General features: G+C 39.1%; 3 protein-coding genes across 9 annotated transcripts in view; all 3 read right to left on the minus strand.

The window, feature by feature from the left end:
* clip1b (CAP-GLY domain containing linker protein 1b) overlaps nt 1-9,991 on the minus strand; it is a 38,056-nt gene extending 28,065 nt beyond the window's left edge. For 2 of the 4 annotated variants that reach the window (XM_015044556.1, XM_015044559.1), the window contains exons 1-10: nt 9,853-9,981; nt 6,533-6,725; nt 5,631-6,011; nt 5,241-5,374; nt 4,969-5,093; nt 3,991-4,192; nt 3,021-3,218; nt 1,609-1,712; nt 995-1,055; nt 253-357 (exon numbers count right to left, since the gene is read on the minus strand). In XM_015044556.1, coding sequence (XP_014900042.1) covers nt 253-357; nt 995-1,055; nt 1,609-1,712; nt 3,021-3,218; nt 3,991-4,192; nt 4,969-5,093; nt 5,241-5,374; nt 5,631-6,011; nt 6,533-6,641 — 1,419 coding nt within the window. In that variant the 5' untranslated portion in view covers nt 6,642-6,725; nt 9,853-9,981. Of the gene's footprint in view, nt 1-252; nt 358-994; nt 1,056-1,608; nt 1,713-3,020; nt 3,219-3,990; nt 4,193-4,968; nt 5,094-5,240; nt 5,375-5,630; nt 6,012-6,532; nt 6,726-9,354; nt 9,812-9,852 lie in introns of those variants that run through there. The other 2 variants (XM_015044558.1, XM_015044557.1) reach the window with 2 other exon arrangements.
* A 1,541-nt stretch (nt 9,992-11,532) lies between these two features.
* On the minus strand, nt 11,533-13,903 carry LOC106954793 (hydroxycarboxylic acid receptor 3-like). Its single transcript, XM_015044560.1, has 2 exons — nt 12,549-13,903; nt 11,533-12,453 (listed from the first exon to the last, which is right to left on the minus strand). Exon 1 carries the CDS (start codon nt 13,567-13,569, stop codon nt 12,577-12,579), a length of 993 nt encoding a protein of 330 aa, XP_014900046.1. The 5' UTR covers nt 13,570-13,903; the 3' UTR covers nt 11,533-12,453; nt 12,549-12,576.
* A 94-nt stretch (nt 13,904-13,997) lies between these two features.
* On the minus strand, nt 13,998-19,515 carry denr (density-regulated protein). 4 transcript variants are annotated; one of them, XM_015044565.1, is made up of 8 exons: nt 19,274-19,515; nt 17,745-17,857; nt 17,641-17,660; nt 17,448-17,532; nt 16,144-16,224; nt 15,798-15,914; nt 15,571-15,710; nt 13,998-14,329 (listed from the first exon to the last, which is right to left on the minus strand). In XM_015044565.1, the coding sequence occupies exons 2-8, from the start codon at nt 17,845-17,847 to the stop codon at nt 14,285-14,287; spliced, it is 591 nt and encodes a 196-aa protein (XP_014900051.1). In that variant the 5' UTR covers nt 17,848-17,857; nt 19,274-19,515; the 3' UTR covers nt 13,998-14,284. The 4 variants fall into 4 exon arrangements, with proteins under 4 accessions (XP_014900051.1, XP_014900047.1, XP_014900049.1 ...); XM_015044561.1 differs by having other exon boundaries at nt 16,144-16,242; XM_015044563.1 differs by having other exon boundaries at nt 16,144-16,233; nt 19,274-19,512.
* Nucleotides 19,516-20,224: the final 709 nt, after the last annotated feature.

The raw sequence follows: 20,224 nt of genomic DNA on the forward strand, positions 1-20,224 counted from the left end.
TCTTGCGCAGGTCATCTCCAAACAATATCAGTTTAGACTCATGCACGCATGCATATTGTTCAGATAAACCTGGGTTATAGAGAGAAGCTACATGCAGATGAGTTGTTAATGTTTCTCTGCAACAGCAGTGGACAAAATCCACAGGGCCTCGACGCTGCAGCTCTCCTAGCATACGCTGTGTATCATTAATAAACCTGGTGGGAAAAGGGCCGTGACTCAGCCCTGGTGTGGGACTGCGGGTGCCAGTATTACCCTAGTGTCCTCTAAATCCCTCTGGAGTTTTTCAGCTTTGGTCTTTTCAAAGAGCAGGCTCTGCTCAAGCTCCTTTATGTGGGCATGCTCCAGCCTGGTCTGCGTCTGTTAGTAAGAGAGAGCAGGAAGAGAAGGAGAACAAACACCAATGCAGCGCTGACATGCCAGCTTTGTGCGACACAGAGAAAAGTACGCTTTCAGAACAAAGAGCAGAAAGTGAAAATGAAGATTCTCTTGCATCATTTTAAGGTTTTATGTTCTTGATTAGAGTCACTTATCTGCTCAATTTTATTCATTCAGCATAGGAACCCAACTCAGTTAGGCACTAATTTATCTCTAGTGTTAAAACAAAAAGAACACAAACAGCACAAGCACAGCTGGGGATGAAGGCAAACAGGAGTGGTGAAGGTAAAAACTTCTATGAACAGGCATGAGGATGAACAGATGGCAGAAGGACAACAACATCAGTGAAAGATGGCAGAGACATCTGAGAAGACGAGTAACCCAACTCCAGGATGAATAAATAAAGAGGATGGTGAGTCTGAACAGGACAGAAAGTGTAGGATTCAAAGAGTGTAGGAAAAGGAGAAAACTTCAATCTTACTCTTTTTTTTTTAAGGAAAGTGAAACCTCAGGTGGAGATCCGTTAAAATAATGTTTAAAGCAGAGCTAAATGACACGGGCTTCTTAAAAGCTCTGACATATTGTCCCACTCTGCCATGTGAAGAAGTATATCGTATACCTCAAGGTCTCCTTTGGTGATGCATGCCTCCTCTACACGAAACTGCAGGTCCTCCACTTTCCTGTTACAAATTACAACATTGTAAAAAAAAAAAAAAAAGAAAACATCAGGCAATCTGAATTATTAGTTTAACAACCTTAAACTGAAACATAATTGCTATCTAAGATGTGTTTTAAGGAGTGACTAACATTCTCATCATTTTTTCCTTGTTTAATTTACATTATGCTTTTCTTTTGTGCCAATGTTCTCCTCAAACTCAGATTACATCGGAATAGACAATGAGTTGTGACTGAGTTTACTAAATGTGGACTGAATTTTATTTAGGTTTTATATTTTTTTTGTACAGTAAAACGTCCAGGGATGACATTTCTCATTAAGTTGTATTTATTACATAAACTAAAATGTGACTGAACTCTAAATCCAATCACTGACTAACTGCAGCACAGTTATCAAGCTAAAGAGTTAAAACATTTTAATCACAGGATAACAAACACTGAGAAAATACCTTTTGCTTTGAAGTGTTTGGCAAACTGAATACTTGTTGCTGCTGCCTCTGTGGATTTAACATCGCACATAAACAGATATAATAAAGTGACGAAGAAGGAAGGACCCACCTCTTCTCCTCCTCTAGTTGGTTGAGTAGCTCCACCTTGTCTCGATCAGCGGCCTCCACCATAGAACGCAACTGATCCAGCTTGGCCTCCATCTCCAGTGCGTACTGTAAAATACACAATAAGCTGGAAGAATCCCAGATATTGAACAGAGCACACCGAGAGACCACAGACAGCACACTCCTTGAGGAGAACTGGCATTCCTCAAGGTCATGTACTCAGCCCATTGCTGTTCACCTGGTTAAAATATGACTGTAAATCCAAAGAAGTTAGAAAAATCTGATTCTTACATGAATCAGATGCCACAGTAGCGGGATTCATTCACTGTGATTTGAAATGAGTGTGTTGCGAGGAAGTCAAACACGAATCAGGTGCAGAGGCAACGACCCGGTGCTTAATAAAGAAAACTAAGAAAATGATCATCAAATTCAAGCGAGTCGGTTTTCAGAGACGCACTGGCTGGTGTCTACAGTTAGAGCCAGATAACAGACAGTAACTTTAAAGGCAACCATGACTGGATTCTAAAATGCACAAGACAAACATGGCTTAGTCAGGACTGAAGAACATGAGGTTTTATATTTAAAGCTGCTATAAGATGGTGAGTATTTGTGGTTTACTTTGAGTCAAAGAATTAGATACTGAAGACATTTTTATTTTAAACCAAAGAGTTTCACTTAAGGATTTGACAGATAAAATATTTATTGGAGTTTGCCTTAAAGTAACCAATAATTTGGAGTTATTATGGCAATTTATCTATTTAGGGATAAAGAGGGATGATTACATATGAACATCTCACAAAACTTTTGGGCTTACTTTTCCTTGTCTGTCACATAAAGTCCCAGTACAAACCAATGAAGTTAGAGGTTTTCAATATGAAAAAAAATAAGGCACTAGAAAACTTGGACAAAAGCTGTTTATTACTTGAGATATTAAATTAAATTGGATTAAGATATCCTTATTTTTACTGCCAGGTAAACAATTTCAGTATTTATATTGGGCTCAATATGTTTTTCTAATAAAATCTACAATTAATTTTCTTTAATATTTGTTCTTTAGTAAGAGTGCTCAGAATTTTTTTTCTAGGGAAAAAAATTCCCCAGAATTTCCCCAGAAATTTTCTTTAATATTTATTCTTTAGTAAGAGTGCACATAATTTTTATTTCCCCAGGAATTTTTTTTCCCCAGAAAAAAAATTATGGGGAAAAAGCCCATCTTTGCTCCGTGCTCACTCATTACATATAAAACCTCAGGAAATAAACATAATGGATGCTGCTTGCTTTGATAACTCCCCAATTCAAGCCTGTAATACCAAGCATAGTAAACAGGCAAGAAAAGCATTGAAGCTATTTGTTTAAGTCATGCGTTTATTTTTCAGGTTTTCTGAAAATTCTTTTGATCAAGTGCAGAGAGCTCACCTGATCCCGCCCTTTCCTCAGCATAGTCAGCTCCTGCACAACCTCTCCGGCGCGGCTGGTTGCCTTGGCGACCTCGCACCTCTCCAGGTCCCTCTCTGCCAGCAGCTGTTCAATGTGCTGCTGCTTCTCCTTCAGCGCCTCCTGCAGCGCCGTGGTGCTCGAAATCTTCCGAGCGTACCGCACAGATGTTTCTGTCAGCTGGAAGACAACCCAAATGCGCTTCATTTTGTGAGTTGGTAAACATTTGCAAAGTGAATAAAGTTTTTGCTTTTTTTTTTTTTTGGTAAATATTACAATTTAAAGTCATAAAGGGAAATAACTGTTGCACAGGCCCAATTAAAACCATTTCTCTGTGAATATTTTTGGAAACTTTAACAAGAAACTGGTATCTATTAATGTTTTAGTTAGACAGATAACGCCTTTACACCTTTTACTTTTAATACCAGACATTTAAACTGCATTCCATTTAACATTCAGCTACAACTCATGGTTGACATGAAGTTCTACATAACTCTGCAAAAACATAAAAATCTTACAAAGTATTTTTGGTCCAGTTTATAATGAAAATATCTTAAGCTTGAAATAAGACAAAACTAACTTACAAGAAACTTTTCAGATGAATATAGGAGCTTGTTTTAAGTCAATAATACCTTAATATTGATGAAAACGTGCTAGTCCTATTGGCAGATTATTTAACTTATTTAACATGGGAAAAAATGTTTTGCTATGAGTGAAATAACCTGCCAATAGGTTCTAGTTGCCTCCGACAACTAGAACATCGATATTAAGAAATCATTGACTTAAAACAAGCTCTTATTTCTTGCTGAAAAGTTACTTGTAAGTTAGTAAACTTACCTAGTAAATAAATTAAGACATTTGCACTGGAATCTACACCAAAAATACTCAGTAAGATTTTGTGTTTTTGCAGCGTAGGTTTGTAATTCTGCTTTAATATCTGCGTGAATATTACCAGTCCCGCCCGGCTGGGTTTGCCGCTGATGGAGGAGGTTGCCGAGCTGAGGGAGCTGACGGAGGACGCGCTCGGACTTCTCTTGAAAGTGGAACTCCTGAGTGAGTTCTTCGCCTTGGTGGGCGTGGTGCAGGGGAAGCCAATCCGTGTCACTTTGTGGACGGGAGCAAACAAGCCGTACCTGGGCAAGCACTGAAAATACCTGGGAGGAAAACAAGTAGAGCCTTGGCGTCAGTTTGGCTACGCTGGACGAGCTTGTTGTGCGTCGCTGGATTTTCTTTTATGTTTTCTTTGTGGGTAGATAGAAGCAAACAGAAGCATTTTGTTGGCTGGTAAAGATGTGTGTGAAGTCCTGTAGAAATGTGGCTGCTGACATTAGCGTTGCTGCTGTAAAATGTTTAGCACTGAGATGGTATTTTAGGCTCGAATAGTCTTGTTGACAGGCTAACTCCTGTTAGCACAACTCGAACATGACAGCAGTCTTTTCCAATGTCCAATCAGGTCGTTTTTTTAAGCAAAAATTAACTCTGAGTGGGCCAAGAGAAGCTGCTTAATCATCCATTGTTGTTTCCATGTGTCACTTGTGCGTCAAACTAACAGGTGTACCAGAAATGCGTGAATTAAAAAAATGCATTCATTTCATTTAAATAATTGTTTTAAAGTCCTGGTCCTACTTTAAATATAATTATATTTCAATGCAGCACTGAAAATGTAAGAAAATTTCGACCTATTTAAATACTGGGGTTGAAGAATACTAAAAATATCTAAATACTAAAATCAATGCACATATTTGCACAATAATTTTTTTCTAATTGTACTAATTTGTAAGAAAAATATTTTAGAACATTTGACAGTGCTAAAAGAAATATTTTTTTCATTTTATAAAATCAAATGGACTTTTCATACCTCCTCACTGAATGACTCATCAAACACACCAGTCATAAGCAGACAGAGTTTCCATGCATCAGTGCTCCTCACCTATTCCCAGCTACAGCTCCGTCATTCTTGCCCAGAGGTTCGTCCAGCTCCACGCCACACCACTCTCCCTTCGCAAAGTCTGTTTCTCCTAGAAACCGCACCACCCCCGCCTTTGTTCCACCGACCTGCGCACGGAAGTTGTAATAACCGAAGTTACTTTTAGAATGAAATTATACAAAAACAGACATCTTTGTGTCAGGTTATCTTAAGCAGCACATCGAGAGGAACGTCCATGCTGCTTTGCAGTCAGATCCGTTCAGTGTCTTTCTTACCAAAACGCGGTCTCCTAGCCTCAGCTCCTGTCTGATCTTCTGCAGGGAGTCGGGGTCCGACAGGTTGGACACAGACTCGGTGGAATTAACCGTACGGTTCAGGACACCACTGGCCTTTACACTGGTGACTGGAGCTGAAGGAGAGGAAATACTTTTCACTGGCAAAGTACTAGAGGTGAGATCTTATTAGCTAAATTTGGCTCTACATTTCCAGAAACTCTACAGCTATAACTAAAATGGAACGGTTTATGTCAAAGTTTATTCAAAGTCAAGTTTAAAATCTAATTATGGGCAAGGCTGTAAAATAAATGTTCAAAGAAGCTTGTTGTAGTTGCAGCCTGACAAAATGTGGCAAAAAAAACAAACAAAAAAAAACATTCAGTCTGTTACCACTAGGGGCAGCGACAGCCGGTGCAGCCTTGCTTGTTGCATGGGCTGCTTGTACCGGGCTGGCCTGCCCTCCGTTGGCCTCCTTCTCCGGCAGCGGCGTCCTGGATAGCTTGGACGATCGTGTGAAAATGCCCCGCCCATCCTCACACTGGAAGTAGCGCACGCCTGCTACCGACCCGTCGTTCTTCCCGATGGACTCGTCCAGGACGATGCCCGCCCACAGTCCAGGAGCAAACTGGGTGCCTCCGACAAACTGAACATAGCCGGGCTTGCTGCCGTTCACCCAGACCCTGTCGCCGATCTTAAAGTCCGTGTGCACATCTTGTGTTGGGGAGGTCACACCTGACAAGGACTTTTCAGGAGGAACTGGCTTTGGAGCACCTGGAAGGAAAAAATGTAAGAAGGTTATAATTAAAACAGATGTTTTCCTCTTTTAAAGCACATTGAATAAACTTGTTGCATGACAACTAAAGCTTCAAAATGTGGATTTTTTGGTTGATACCCAATCACACTCTGGCAGCAATGACCCAATAATAAGATCTCATGCAACATCACACAAATGCTTTGCCTGCACTGATGAAGATTCACCCACCACCTGATGCCTGATGCATACATGTAGAAGTGAAACTGATGGCTTTTTGATTCATTTGACCAAGAAGTATCTAACTGCTTGGAGGCACTCGCCAAGCATTAAAATATCATTTTCAGGTGAAAATTATTCCAATTAAATATGGAAAAAAACACAGAGTACAAGACTGTAACAGCAGGACAAAAAGTCATGTGATCATCTCTAAATGTCTTCTAAACTTGGTATTGTGCTAACATACTTCTGAGCCCTTATGGTTGGAGAATTATTTGAATGTAATTTGATCAGCATCACTGATATTCTGAAAAGCTCTTACCAGATGACGGGGACGTCCTAGATGGTACTGCGGATGGACGGGCTATTTTACTGGGAGGCTTTAGCCCACTTGATTTGCCTGGTGTAGTGACGGGGCCCTGTTTGTCCATGGTTGGGGGACTTGATTAGGATGGGGGGACACGGCCTTCCCCCACCACCCCGGTCACCCTGTGTCTCAATGTGACTGAAGATAGCTGGGAAAACACACAAACCCGAGCATGAAAATCAACCCAAAAAGTGAATAACAGCTTTTAATCCAACCCACTAAAAGTAATGATAGCAATAGCAAAAGTAATAATAACATCACTTTAATGATATTTGAAGTGTAAGTTTTTAATGTGGACATTATGAATTAAGGTTACCATGAATTTGGTCTTAAACTTGGCTAAAATACTATAAGGATGCAACTGACAATTATTTTAGTAATCAAATATTTTTACGATTAATCGTATTAATAAATGACACTGTCTGCCAATTAACTACTTAAACCTTTTTACACAATATTAGAAATAAATTAAATGTTGTAAATAAGCAAATCAAATACATTTTTTAATAAGAAAACTAAAATTCTGTTGCCTGAAATGCAATCACATAGTTGATTAGTTGATTATTCTTTGGATTAATAAATGGATACGTAAATGTGCGTAATAGAATTTTTTTTTAGTTTTTTTTTTTTTTTTTTTTTTACAGAATTTGAACCAGATGAAGCTAAAACTATGCCACTTGACAAGTTCTGGGCAGAACATATTTACAGACAAAGAAGTTTCTACATTGTAAATGCAAAAATGTATATTTTTGTACAGTTTTGACTTAATTACTGTGTTGATATTTCAGTAAATGGCCTTTTTTAGAGTCTATGGACTCCAGTCAACAATGAATCAATCACTAAAATAATCAACTAATTTCGTGTTTGATTAATCATAATTAATTTGATTAATCGTATGAGCCCTAAAATATTTACAGTACTCTGCCCGATGAACACTGAGCAAATATCTTTATCTCGTCAATTTTACCCTTTTGAAACAACCTTATTGCATGAAGATGACATCAGCAGGTAAATGTTCACATTTTCTGAATTAACATTTTACTGAACCAATTAAAAACTATTTCTGACAGTGATGTGTTACTTTAAGTGCGGTAAACCAGATACGCTTTTGACTGACCTCAAAAGGTTTTATTGAATCTATTTGTATTTATTTCTAACAGATAATAATAAAACCTCTTTTACTGTCTTCTCTTCACAGAGCGATAAATCATCCCAGTGTTTCGATGCCAGCTGCTATACAACCGTATGAAAACCGTATAAATACCGTATGAAAAAGTCTATTTGCAATAACCAGTGAGTTGCAAATGTGAGGTCCTTCAGGGCTCGTGCTCGGTGTTCAGCTTGTTTTTTTGTTGTTGTTTTTTTTTGCATACAGTAGGTGGTGAACAGAAGCCTTACCACACAGATGACTCACACTGGCTGGAACAACACACACTCTGTTTCACACACAAATGGATTCAGCACTTAAATGGATTACATTTAAGTTCAAGGAAAATTCGACACTTTTTCACTTACAAGAGCTCTAAAGCCTTTAAATATGGAGAGATCGCAAAATATAAATGCCAAAGACATAATCAAGAACAAATGGGAGTTTTAGTTTGTACACCACTGTAGCAAGCTTATTTTCCAAGTGTGAAAATGTTTTACTTGGCAGACTTCTGAATCGTAGTCATTGTATTTTAATGCCCAGGGAAATGCATTAAATGCAAATGTAAATTGTTTTCATTTACATTTGTTCATAACTTGTCAGAAATCTTCCGCAAGCAACAACAGAAAAGTCTTGAAGGCATGAGCATTTCTTCCTTTAACTTCTTTACTGCGTTACCAACTTTCACTTCAGTGTGAATGTGCGTCTTCTGCCTATCTTTAGCTTTGTCATCAGAAAGTGAAATGAAACACCATTCAGTTGACACCAGCAGACTGAAATGCTTAACTTCTCAAATGCCAAAAGTTCTTGAATTGATCCATCTTTAAGGTATAGTTTGGATTACATTTGCCTCTTGAAAAGCTGTCCAATTTTGTGGCAAATGTCTGAATTTGAGAGTACATACATATGTATGAGACATAATGAGACATGGTGGTGGCAGCGTCATTGTGCAGTTGGGGTGCTTGTCTTCAGCAGCAACAGGAAAGCCTAGTCAAAGTTTATTTTTGGCAAGCTCGATGAAGCTTAATACAGGACAGTGCAGAAGTGGGAAGGAAGTCTACATAGAAGTGGCAAAATGCATGCAGATGTTCACCTGTAAACATGCAGCAAGTGCTACAATAAAATGTTTCCGATAAATGCATGCGTTAGAGTCGCTAAGAGAGCAGAGTTAGCAGATCTGTAGCTGTAACTGCAAGGATACCACATATTTTTTATTTTGTTTTGTTTCAATAAAACCTCAGTAAAAATTAAATACCATAAAGCTCCCGTTGTGATGTGAAGTCTATGTCCTTTTTATTTGGGTTTCTCAGTCACCCATCACGTCAAACACTCAGTATTTTCATGTTTCTCTTACAGGAAGACAGCTAGCTTTTTCATAGATTTATAGAAATTTTAGCAAGATTTATGCGACACATTTTGTGGATTAAAATCTTATTTTGAGATGTACATCTGATTTTTGACTGAAGATGAACACCCAGTCCAGTCTGAAAGAAAGGAATGATTCAGTCACACACACAAAACTAAACTCTATGCAATGAAAAGGGGCGATCCTCGGATGTAAACATCACCAAGGCGGGTCTGTCTCCCCACCCAGCCAGCCGGTGCGGCCAGACCAAAACAACAAGCATACCTGCAGCTGTCAAACATCAGCACGAGACTTCCAGGTCTCACACACCCACGCTCTTCTGTCTCCATCGTCACATTTGTACCCTCAAATGAGAGCATAAAGCGTTAGCCAGTGGACACATAACGAGACTGGCCCGTGTTGCTGTTGGTTACATCTGGGTTGGGCTCTGTCATTAAAAGAGCTCCAGCGGGATAACTTTGAAGCAAAGCGCTGCATCACTTCCAATAAACTCTCCACGTATTCACTGAAACGTTACCAGCGTACAGCGGTTTAAATAAGTCTTTTGTCAGTTAACCCACGGCGCAAACTGTAGCGTTGTTGTTATGTTTTGTGTCCTGTAGCTAAAGCCTGAATTCCAGCCTGCTGGAATGCCAAAGCTAGTAGCTAGCTTCAAATGAAGCGCCGACTACTAGTTAATGTGAGACAACTAACCGCCCAGTGATGGGATGTTCCAGAAAATTCAAGCAGACAACGGCAGAAAAAGTTGCTCTGCAGACTTACTTGGTCTGTTTTTTGTGAATTGAGTCTCTGTTAGGGCTGTGGAGGGAAGGTGCGGCGTACCTTGCACCGTTACATGTTTTTCCAGCGGCTCCCGTTTCCCTGCCCAGCCCCGACTGTCACAGTCTGACGTCACCCTGAGAGATGATGCTGAGTTTGAGGACACACACACAAAGCTCGGACACCTCAGTTTCTGCCCATTTTCCAAGTAATAAATAAATGACCAATGAAGTCAGCATGAAGGATTTTTGGAATAAATTTATTAAAGTAAAAAGGATTCACTTCTGTCACCCCCTGTTATCATTCAATTTTAGTCCACTCCACTTTTGTGTGTTTTGCAAACAATCATGTACTTTATATAAAACCGATATAACAGTGAGTTTTGGAATTTTTAATAAAAAAATGCAAGTTTTGGAAACATGTGAAGTTATAGACATGTTCTTTGGGAACAACATGTAGTTATTGAGAAGGGGACGTAACCCAACTCTGAATGAATTAATACTTGCTGGTGTATCCTGTGAAGTTTGCCTGAAAGAAAACAGATGTTAGGGAATGAATGAATGAATGAATGAATGAATGAATGAATGAATGAATGAATGAATGAATGAATGAATGAATAGGTAAAACTCTGTTTCATAGGCATACACACTCTTAATTTAACTTTGAGTATTTTTTGACCGTACTTCAGCTTTCAGTGCCTGTCAGCATCCCATATCTCATCTTGGCAATAGTTTTCCAAATGTATCAGCTCTCTTGACCTTCCAGATTTTCTGTCAGACTCAGTTCTTGACTTCCAATAGTCTATTCCTAACTTAAATTTTCCTCTCTTTTGCACCTCCTGGAATGAAAATATAGTATAAAGTAGCTGCATATCACATATGAGAAAAAAGATTTGACAGTGGATCAAATTGTAATTTTTTAACTTCACAAAATCCTGTCATTTTAACATAGGCAGATTCATTTAAGAACTTAATTTTTTTGTTGTACCTGAATTAAGGATTCCACAATTTCATTACATTTATTTTGTGAACATTTTATTCATGTTGGTAGTATTCCCTGCAGGGAAAGTTACAATTAGGACAGTTACATTGGTCTTCATCCGCCAGGGATATTGCTTTCTTCAACAAAACTATAATATAAAATAATAATTACAATGAATACAATGATTCACTACATCTCTCAGTTTCTGTATTTTCTGTATTTCAGCACAATTAAAAATTAGGATGGAAAAGTGAAACCTTTATTTCCTTCTCACATTTAAAATAAGTATCGGGTACAGCAGGCAGGGAAGGGGAACAATTCACACTTCAAAATATAAAACTATGGATCTATTTCTTTAAAAATTAAGAAACGTAGGGTTAGTGAAATAAATGGTAAAATTTAAAGCAGTGTAAAAATGAGTGGCATTTATTTTTGGAACTGAAATGAGGGAGAACGTGGAAAAAAAATAACTTGTCAACAATTACTTTACTAACCCTAACCCAGCAGCCATAATGAATCTCGATGTTTTATTAAACTTACAATATGACAGAAAAACAATCATTTTTAGCACAAATGTCATATTTTACTCCCTCATTCCACTTTCCTTTCAAAAGGGATGTATCCCAGGGCAATGAGCCATATTGTTTATATTTTTTAAATGACACTGCCAGTCATTAAGTCACTGTTGATTCGTTTCTCATGTTTGCTTTACATTTATTTTTTCACTGATTATACATATATATATATATATATACACACACACACACACTAATACAGCACTTAACCTAAAAGCAAGGCAGACAAAATTGTCAACATGAAGCCTTCATTTTTCCAGCTATAGTGACTGAGTTTTAAAAGGCGGAGGTTGGAGATAATGCTTATTGTTGGATGAAATCATAGGTTTTTAACCTTTAGCAGATTTTTTAAAAATCAAATTGAAAAAAAGTAGTCAATTTATTAAAAGTCAAAGTAGGAGACTTAATGAAAAAAAAAAACTTTTATAATGAGAATATACATATTCCGATTAAGTTTTTAATTTTGTTGCAGCATAATGACACCTAACCTCAGTCAAATGTATAAATACACACACACATATATATATATATGTTAGTGGCATATAAAAATCAATAAGACATATTTTGAAGACTTGATTTAGAAAATGTGTATTTGAGACCTAAGGCATGTTATTAAAATTAAGAGACTTAATTTTTAGAAAGCCTAGAACAAAAGCTGAATAAAATGTTGAAGTTCAGGAGAACATTTGATTCTTAATTTATCCATGATTCACGCAAAAGAAAAGCTACACTTCTAATGAGGTCAGTTGTAATTTATCGAGCACGTCTCACTTAAGCTTCACTCATGCTGAATGGAGTCAATTGCTTTCACCAAACGGAACCATCAGCATTTACTTCGGATCTTATTGTAAAACGCTCTATGAATTGCTTCATATTTCCATTTGCTATTAACGCTGCTTATCGATTATTTAAACTCCCACAGTCCCAGCTCCACGGGTGTCCCGTCAGTTCCCGAAACCATAATAATAATTAAAAAAGCTCAAAACCGCACGCGGGGTCAGGACCGCGCGTAGGCAAGAAAGCTCACGCGGGGTCCGCTTAACGCCGCCTAAGGAGAAAAAAAAAGATCACAAGTCTGTGCGCTACTTTGTTCATCTTTTCTACCTTTTATTACAGCTATAAACTTATAAAACACGTTTTCACTCATTGCCGTTTCACCCATCAAGTGGTTTTAGATGCCGTCACCATAAACGGTGGAAATGTTGTTGTCGGACGACTGCGTCGGCTCCTTGTCGTCGCTCCTTCCCAGCAGTTTGTTTAGCACCTTTCTGAAGGAGCCGCTGAACGCCGGACTGGAGAAGTAGTACACGACGGGGTTGAGGACACTGTTGAAGTAGGTGAAACACACTGACGTGTAGAACGCCAGGTTGGCCTTTTCGAAATGTCCGCATTCGTCATACCACACCTTTAGAATCCACACGGCGATGCGAGATATGGTGCTGGGGAAGAAGCAGGTGATGAAGATGAGAGCCACGGCCGCGACGAACTGAACGGCGCGCTTGATCTTACCCTGTTTGTCCAAAGTCCTGTTTCTCAGCTGCCAGGTGATTCTGATTGTGCAGAACGCCACGATGGCGGTCGGCAGGAAAAACTGGATGACGTAGAAGGCATTGTGCCAGGTGGAGAGAGGCGTGAAGCCCATGCAGATGTTGAAACTCTCACACTGTGTGCGGTTGCTGTTGTAGAAAAAGTGCTCGTTGGCGAGAAGATACCCGGTGGCCAGAAAAATCAACCCCCACAGGCCGAGGGAGACCCACAAAGCGTAGCCCAAGCCCAGGCGGTTTATGGGGTTTCGCGGGTGGACGATCTTGAAGTATCGGTCGACAGCCACCGCCGTGAGGAAGAAGATCCCCGCTGCACGGTTGGCGGCCAGCAGGAAGAGCAGGATGCGGCACGGGATGTCACCGTAGATCCAGTCCTTCCCACGTCGGTAGTAGTCCGCTCTGAAGGGAAGGCAGAACAGTACGATGGAGTCCGCAACCGCTAGATGAGTGAGGTAGACGGAGTTGGGTTTCCATGTGTCCATGTAGAAGATAAACATCCCCAGAGCCAAGAAATTCCCCATTAATCCAAACATGAACTCCAGAATCAGAACTGGAGGCAGAACCCGGTCCAGGATGGGTGACTCAAAGGCACAGCAGATCTCTGAACGGGAACTATTCATCTTCTGACCCACCAGTGATGAGCAACAACCAGCTCTGAGTGATTAGAGACGTGGTGCACCAGGTGTCTTTAGTTGAACAGCAAATCATGTTTGCACTTATGCAAAGGGCTCACGGACAAACATGCTAATTCCAAAGTGGTGCACCGGCCTTATCTGTGGGGAAGTGGTGTTGACCCAAAGGAGCATTATAACAACTGTAAATGTTATCTGTCTGGGGATGGGAGCTTCATTAGAAAACTATTATACCTGGGAATAGGTTTACTCATGGGTGAGCAGTAGGTCGCAGGAAAAACAAGTAACCCGCGGCCATCTATGGGACTCATAAAGCAGGCGATGACGACAAAGCCCACTCTGGAAAAGAAAACACTTAACGCGTCGAAAACATTAATGGAAAACCAACCTGGAATGAAGAGCGGGACAGCAGAATGGACAGAGGAGAATGAAATTTATTAGCCTACAGATTTGCTTGAGTGAAGAACATTTGTGAAGGACTTAATTCATAGCACACTTTGGCAAACAAGAGAAAGCAGCTATTGACTAAAAAAAAAAAATTTAACAAAAAAAAAAAAAACTGCCGCCAAGTGAGTGGCCAAGTCCGCACCATTTTATGTACAGTAAATAAAATAAGTATAAAATGACTTAATGTGTACATTTGGCCAGGTTGTTGTTGATGTTACAGGTCACATCCATCCCAGTGAAAGTGCATATTTGGTCTTTACTTCTTGACTTCACCCAGATCGTCGATGCTGTCATCATCCACCTACAGAAGGAGAAAGATGCTGAACTCAGAAACGGTGTGTTGTGTTTGCAGATTTGTACAGCAACAGTTTTCTGAAATTGGAGTTTTGTTGTGTGAAAGTTTTTGCCTGAGCAAATCCTGCCTCTGGAGCTACAAACTAATCAAAGGCTTAAGTTTTCCAGATTTCTAATAGGAAGCCATCAATTTTATCAAACACTAACAAAACAAAACAAACCACACACTTTGGCTAGGCCATGAATATGAAATGATCTAAACTATTCAGTTGTGGCTCTGGATGCATTTAATGATCATTGTTCTGCAAAAAACTAAACTTCAGTCTCTCAAGTCTTTTCCAAAGCCTTATTGTTATTATTCATTACTCTTTTCTTAGTTTATTTAGGCCCCGCCCACACAGAGGATTTTAGATGCATCAGCAAAGAGGTTATTTTTTGTCGTTTATTCTGAGATCTACACAGATCTGGTGTTTTGGGAGACTAGAAATAATCATTCTTTGAAACCGGGTTCCACCATCTTGGTTAAATTTCAAAATGGCGGCTTTATGTATCCGTGTAGCCAAGTGAGCTGCATCCTTTTTGAAACGATGACGTAGCTCCAGCTCTCTCCCACAAGCGTTTCACACTGACATGGTGCCGATAACAGCGTTTTCTGTGGCGCTGTGTCCTGCCATGCTTTGTTTACCGTTTACAGAAACGCACCGCGTTCATTTCAGTTTGGACAGGGTCCAAAGTTAGGTAATTTGTTTCACTGGCCATTTTGAAATCAATTTGTTTCTCTTCCAATGCAGAACTGTACACTACGATGTGTTTATCACATATAATACCAGTAAAATACATCAAATGTAATGTAAAGTAAGTTTTGTAAAACAGCATGTTTTACAAAAACTCTGTTTTACATTAAATTTTATATTTGCTTTAAGTCCTACCTTTTTGTAACTGTTTCAAATCTAATATTCTAAAATACTATTTTTAATGGTTTACAATTTATTATTCAAGTATGTATGCTGGGTTCATTCCTGTATGTCCACACACATTTATTATTTAAAATGCTAAGTTCAAACAAATCTCAACACCAAACCAGCCCTTTATGAATTTTGTTGTTCGACATTGCAGTGCTATAAGGTTTAAATTAACCAAATGTGTTTGAGTTTACAGATAAAGATGGAAAAAAGTACATTTCACCAAACTTAACAGGTATAAAAACTCATGAAACTTTTTTCCATGAAGACCGTTTTTTTTTTTTACCTCAGGCCACTTTTCTTGAATGACGTCAATTATGTCATCTGTAAAATCTCCCTGAATGATTATTTCATCCTCGGCTGTAACTGAGGCACCACAAGAGAACTTCTGAGCAAAGAATCGCTGAGCCTCTTTAAGATCAATGTCTGGAACAAAGAGATTGACATTTAGACAAACGTGCAAAAAACTGAACATCGCCAAGCGTAGATGGAGGGGAACGGCACAAGTCTCACCAAATGTTGCCAGGCCACACACTCGTGTGACATATTTCTTCTTTGCTCTTGGAATTTTGGCTATTGTGACTTTCTGAGGCACCGTCTTCTTTTTCTGTTTAATTTGGCCTCTCCCACCTGAAAAGAAAAGGAGAATAAAGCAAGATTTGAGTCATTGGCAACAGCAATGGTGCTGAGAGATGAGAATCTTCAGGAAAGATGAACCCACAGGTACATCATATCCAAAAACAGAATCAGCTTTATTGGGAAAGATTGTGCACACAAACAATAAATTTGACTTCGTTGCAAGCGCTCACAGCGTACAAACATTAAATATGACTATATAGACTTATATGTGAAGTCATACCTCGTTTTTGCTTCTTCTTCTCCTCCTCTTCGCCTGTGGGGGGAGCTTCTCCAGTGCCGGATTCCTGTTTGGGAGCATTTCCTGCCGGACCAGAGGGACCAAAGAAGCAAAAAGAAGAATTACAACCAGTTTTGCAAAAATTATATTTGTTTACTGGAGTAAATATTAGCTTACTTACAAACAAGGTTTTTTACTTTGCTACTCCAATTGCTGTGGAATAATAATGAATATTTGTTTTTTTATTATCAGGGGTGCACAAATAGCCTTAAAGGGGACCTTTATGCAAAATTGACATATTTTTGTACTTCCACTCAGGTCTCAAAAGAACAACAAAATAATTTCTAACTGTTTTTTGGCAAGAAGTTAAAGTTTTTGGTGTCTGGAAAATTAGCCGTTTCAAAAACCTGAATGTTAGGTCAAAAATTGACATGCACCGTTACCTAGTAACCCAAATGGAGCTCCAGCATATTTGGTCAGCTGGTTTTACCACTGTATGTGCTGTACAATGGCTGCTGGAAAAGACAAATGGTTTGTTGTTGACTTACCCTCCTGAAATCACTTGCTGCATGCTTGTTGGTTGTGCAAAAGGCTCCACTAATGCTTTTCAAAAATGTATAGTTGCGCATCTGTTAGCAGCCATTTTCATATACGAGTGTAAACATTGAGTTGTGGGGGGATGTGGCCAGCAGCAGTTTTTTTGGATTTAAAGTGACAAGAGGTCCTAAAAAAGCTCAACATAGGCAGAACTGAGCAGACTAAAATATCATCTAAAAGTGATTTTGTGCAAAAAATGTAATTGGCTTTGCATAGCCAACAGACCTATCCCAACTTATCCAGAGAAACATAATAGGCCATTTGGAGTGACCAGCCAATACAAGAAACAAATCGTATCTACCTCCACAAAAGTCTGACAAATCAGCCACTGTCCAGTTTTGCTCTGCTGTGGGAGAGCTCTGACTGACAGACTCACCCACCAGGGCACGTCTGCATGTGCATACTTCAACTTGGAATTAGATTTGCCATCCAGCTGTATCTAAAAACACCATCTTGCTCTGTATGCATTGGCTCTGTAGCCTAAAAAGTATCCAATGACAGAACGCCATTCCTATCACTGCCATCCTTTACTGTAGTGCAGCCTATAAAGACAAGAGATCCTATACGGAACAAGCCAATAATTTAGCTTTTAAAGCTACTGAAAACTGGTATTTACACAGACTTCTAATCTATCTAGCCACTATTAATTAAGCTCTTTAAATTGTAGGGGAGTGAAGCAAAAATCCTCTGAAAACCTCGAAGGTACTCACCTACAGTCATCTTGGCAAACACATCTGGAAAGTTCTTCTCAAGCCACTGCCTACATTTGGCTGGCTCGGGCATGTACTCGCAGTACTGCGGAGACACCACCAGTTTTTACAACTCTCGAAAGAAATAATCTGCAGGTGCTTGTTTACAGTCCAAATAATGGGAGTGCATTGTCTGTCTAATGACGAAACTCACCTCTGTAGGTAGGGAGCACACTGTAGGAAGACAAAAAAAACTCGGGTTAGAGGTCATTGAAACGCACCGCGATTGCGCGACAGATTTGAGTTTATCAATCATACCTCCGCAGTAAAGAACTTTGAGTGGGTATTTCGAATCGGGGTCCAACGATCCTTGCTCAGACCTGGTTTCTGTAGACCCAGATTCCATTTCAGTAGTAGCCATCACAAATGATCTGGGCAAGGTGAAGAGAAGCAATAAGAAAGTTTAAGAAACGGGAAAACCAAGTAGTGTTGGCATGGCAGCTGATGTTTCACGTTGGTTTTTTTGTCCACCCTACCCCTTCACCATGTCCTTTTTCTTTCCCTGACGTCACAACTTTGTCATTTTGTTTGAGTGTAAAGTTTCCATGTATGAGAAGACTACAATCAGGCTGTTGAAATAGTATCACCGTTTCACTGATTGAAATGAAGCGTGAAATTAGCTTAAAAATTTTACCTTTACTGGTCAGTGAACGCACCATAGTTTCATAGTAAGAAATGAAAGAAAATGTAAATGGTGGTGATTTTATGAGATTTTAGGTCATTTCTTACTTAACCTCCTGACTACCAGGAAAAAAAATATTGTCCAATCACCATTTTTTTTAAACCCACAGTCTTTGTAAGGTAATTAGAATACTAATGCACTTACTTTGTCTCTTCCCATAAAATGTGTTATTACTGATAAACGCCATTTTTATGAATTAGAAAAAGGTATGTACAAAAGTCCCACCCCTTCACATGTGGTATCAGTGAAAAGCCCTAAATGTCCTCTCTAGATACCAAAAGGAATTAATTCAGTAGAATGCAGGGGGTGGGAGATATTCAAGTTTAGAAATGTCCTCTACAGAGGACAAAAATGAACTACTGGTATTCAGGAGGATATTTCGATATAAATTGAGAATCTGCCACACGGTTTAGAGAGCCTTCCTTCATTTTTAAACCAAATACATAGTCTTAGGATTATATCAAAGTTCATTTAAGACAATATCAGGCTGAAATGGAAAAACAACTCTTGAATATGTTGCTAAAATACCCACTTTTACATGCAGGCATGATAATTTTACGTGTGTAAGGTCATGTGTCCCTTATTTAAATGTTACAGCTCGTAAAAAACAGGTGAGAAGAAATATCCGATTTCCTCCCTAGACCGGTCTGAATGAAGTCTATATATCATTTAACCAAACAGTTCAACTTTTTTCTTCCCGACACTGCTGCTTTATGTGGAGATTTTTTTTTAATTATATTTATTTAGTTCTCAGTTTAATCTAATTTGCTACACAGCTGAAGTAGCCTTAGCCGGCTAACACATGCGGCTGTTTTATAGGCTGAAAGCGCTGCTCAACAGAGCAGTGTGCTAACATATTCAACATCAAATTGTACAATAATAGGCATAAATAATGCTGCCACTCCTGTCAACTGCATAAATCGAGCTAAAACGAAACGCTACATTTCGCTTTGAGTGCTTTCATTCATTAGGTTACGTGGACTCACCAGCTGTCACCGTTAGCACCTCGATTGAGTTTAGCAAGCTAGCTAAGCTAATGCAGCACAACGACTCACTGCAGCTGAAAAAAGTGAATTAAAACGCGGAAAACGGGGCCGTTCCCTACCTCGCACAGTAAACTCTTAAAACTGCTGGTTCAGTAGAACATCCGCTCGCATTATTAGGGTCAGTTCCACTTCTAGAATATCATTTTCACTGAATAAGGTTTAGTTGGCATACTTCGAGCACGCCTTGTTACGCCTCTTGTGAGAGGAGTCTAGCCAATAATATATAGCTGCAGCTTTTCGCACCACTCTCAGACCCAAAACCGCTCCCAGGCTCCGGTAGCCGAAAACCCTTCCTGGTTCATGGGAGAATTTGCTTCCGGTTGGCGCATGCGCAAAAGCCAATTGGCGTTAAGGTTCACGATTGCTAACGCAATGACAAACCATTATTCACCGAATGTGTCAATGTAGTTTTGTTTAAAGTGGGATTTAAAATATGTAGGATAAAAGTTAGGTTTATATAGCAGCGTGTTAAGTTCATGCGAGAATTTGCGTCCGGTTTGGGCATGCGTAAAACCCCACTGGTGTTTATTATAGTTCACAATTACAGACACGATATCAAACAATACTTTATTAACCGAGTGTGTCCGTGCAGTTCGAAGGTGGACATTTAAAAGATATAGGATAAAGGTTAGGTCTATGTGGTAGGAAGTTAAGAGCAAACATAATGAAATCCAAGGACATCAACTTGTAGCATTCAAAAGCATGTAGATAAAATGTGACATTTAGCTAAAAAGTAAAATCCCAAATTTGTTCTAGAAATGGAGGACTTTTCAAAAGTTTCGAACAGACTGACACAGACAAAGCATTTGTATGACTTTTATTAAGAAAACAAAACCATTGGACATGATAAAAACAAAACCAAGCACTACTGATGGAATAAATAAGTCAAACCAAACCATAAATCTGTACATGATCTAAAGAAAAAAATGGTCCCAAGAAAAAAAAGATTTTTTTTCATCTCACAGCTCTTTTTTTCTCATTTTTCTTTTTACACACAGTTATGAGCAAAC

The sequence above is a fragment of the Poecilia latipinna genome, unplaced genomic scaffold (assembly GCF_001443285.1).
Source record: "Poecilia latipinna isolate Pla-1442-1.1 unplaced genomic scaffold, P_latipinna-1.0 Scaffold681, whole genome shotgun sequence".
In the NCBI taxonomy this organism is placed as follows: Eukaryota; Metazoa; Chordata; class Actinopteri; order Cyprinodontiformes; family Poeciliidae; genus Poecilia; species Poecilia latipinna.

Bases quoted from the DNA above. Each gene is read 5' to 3' on its own strand.
- LOC106954793 (XM_015044560.1), bottom strand. From the start codon at position 13,569: ATGAATAGTTCCCGTTCAGAGATCTGCTGTGCCTTTGAGTCACCCATC.
- denr (XM_015044561.1), bottom strand. From the start codon at position 17,847: ATGGCTACTACTGAAATGGAATCTGGGTCTACAGAAACCAGGTCTGAG. The intron at 17,661-17,744 runs GTATGATTGATA...GTCTTCCTACAG, and splicing joins CAAAGTTCTTTACTGCGGAG to TGTGCTCCCTACCTACAGAG. The intron at 15,711-15,797 runs GTGAGACTTGTG...TCTTTGTTCCAG, and splicing joins GTGTGGCCTGGCAACATTTG to ACATTGATCTTAAAGAGGCT.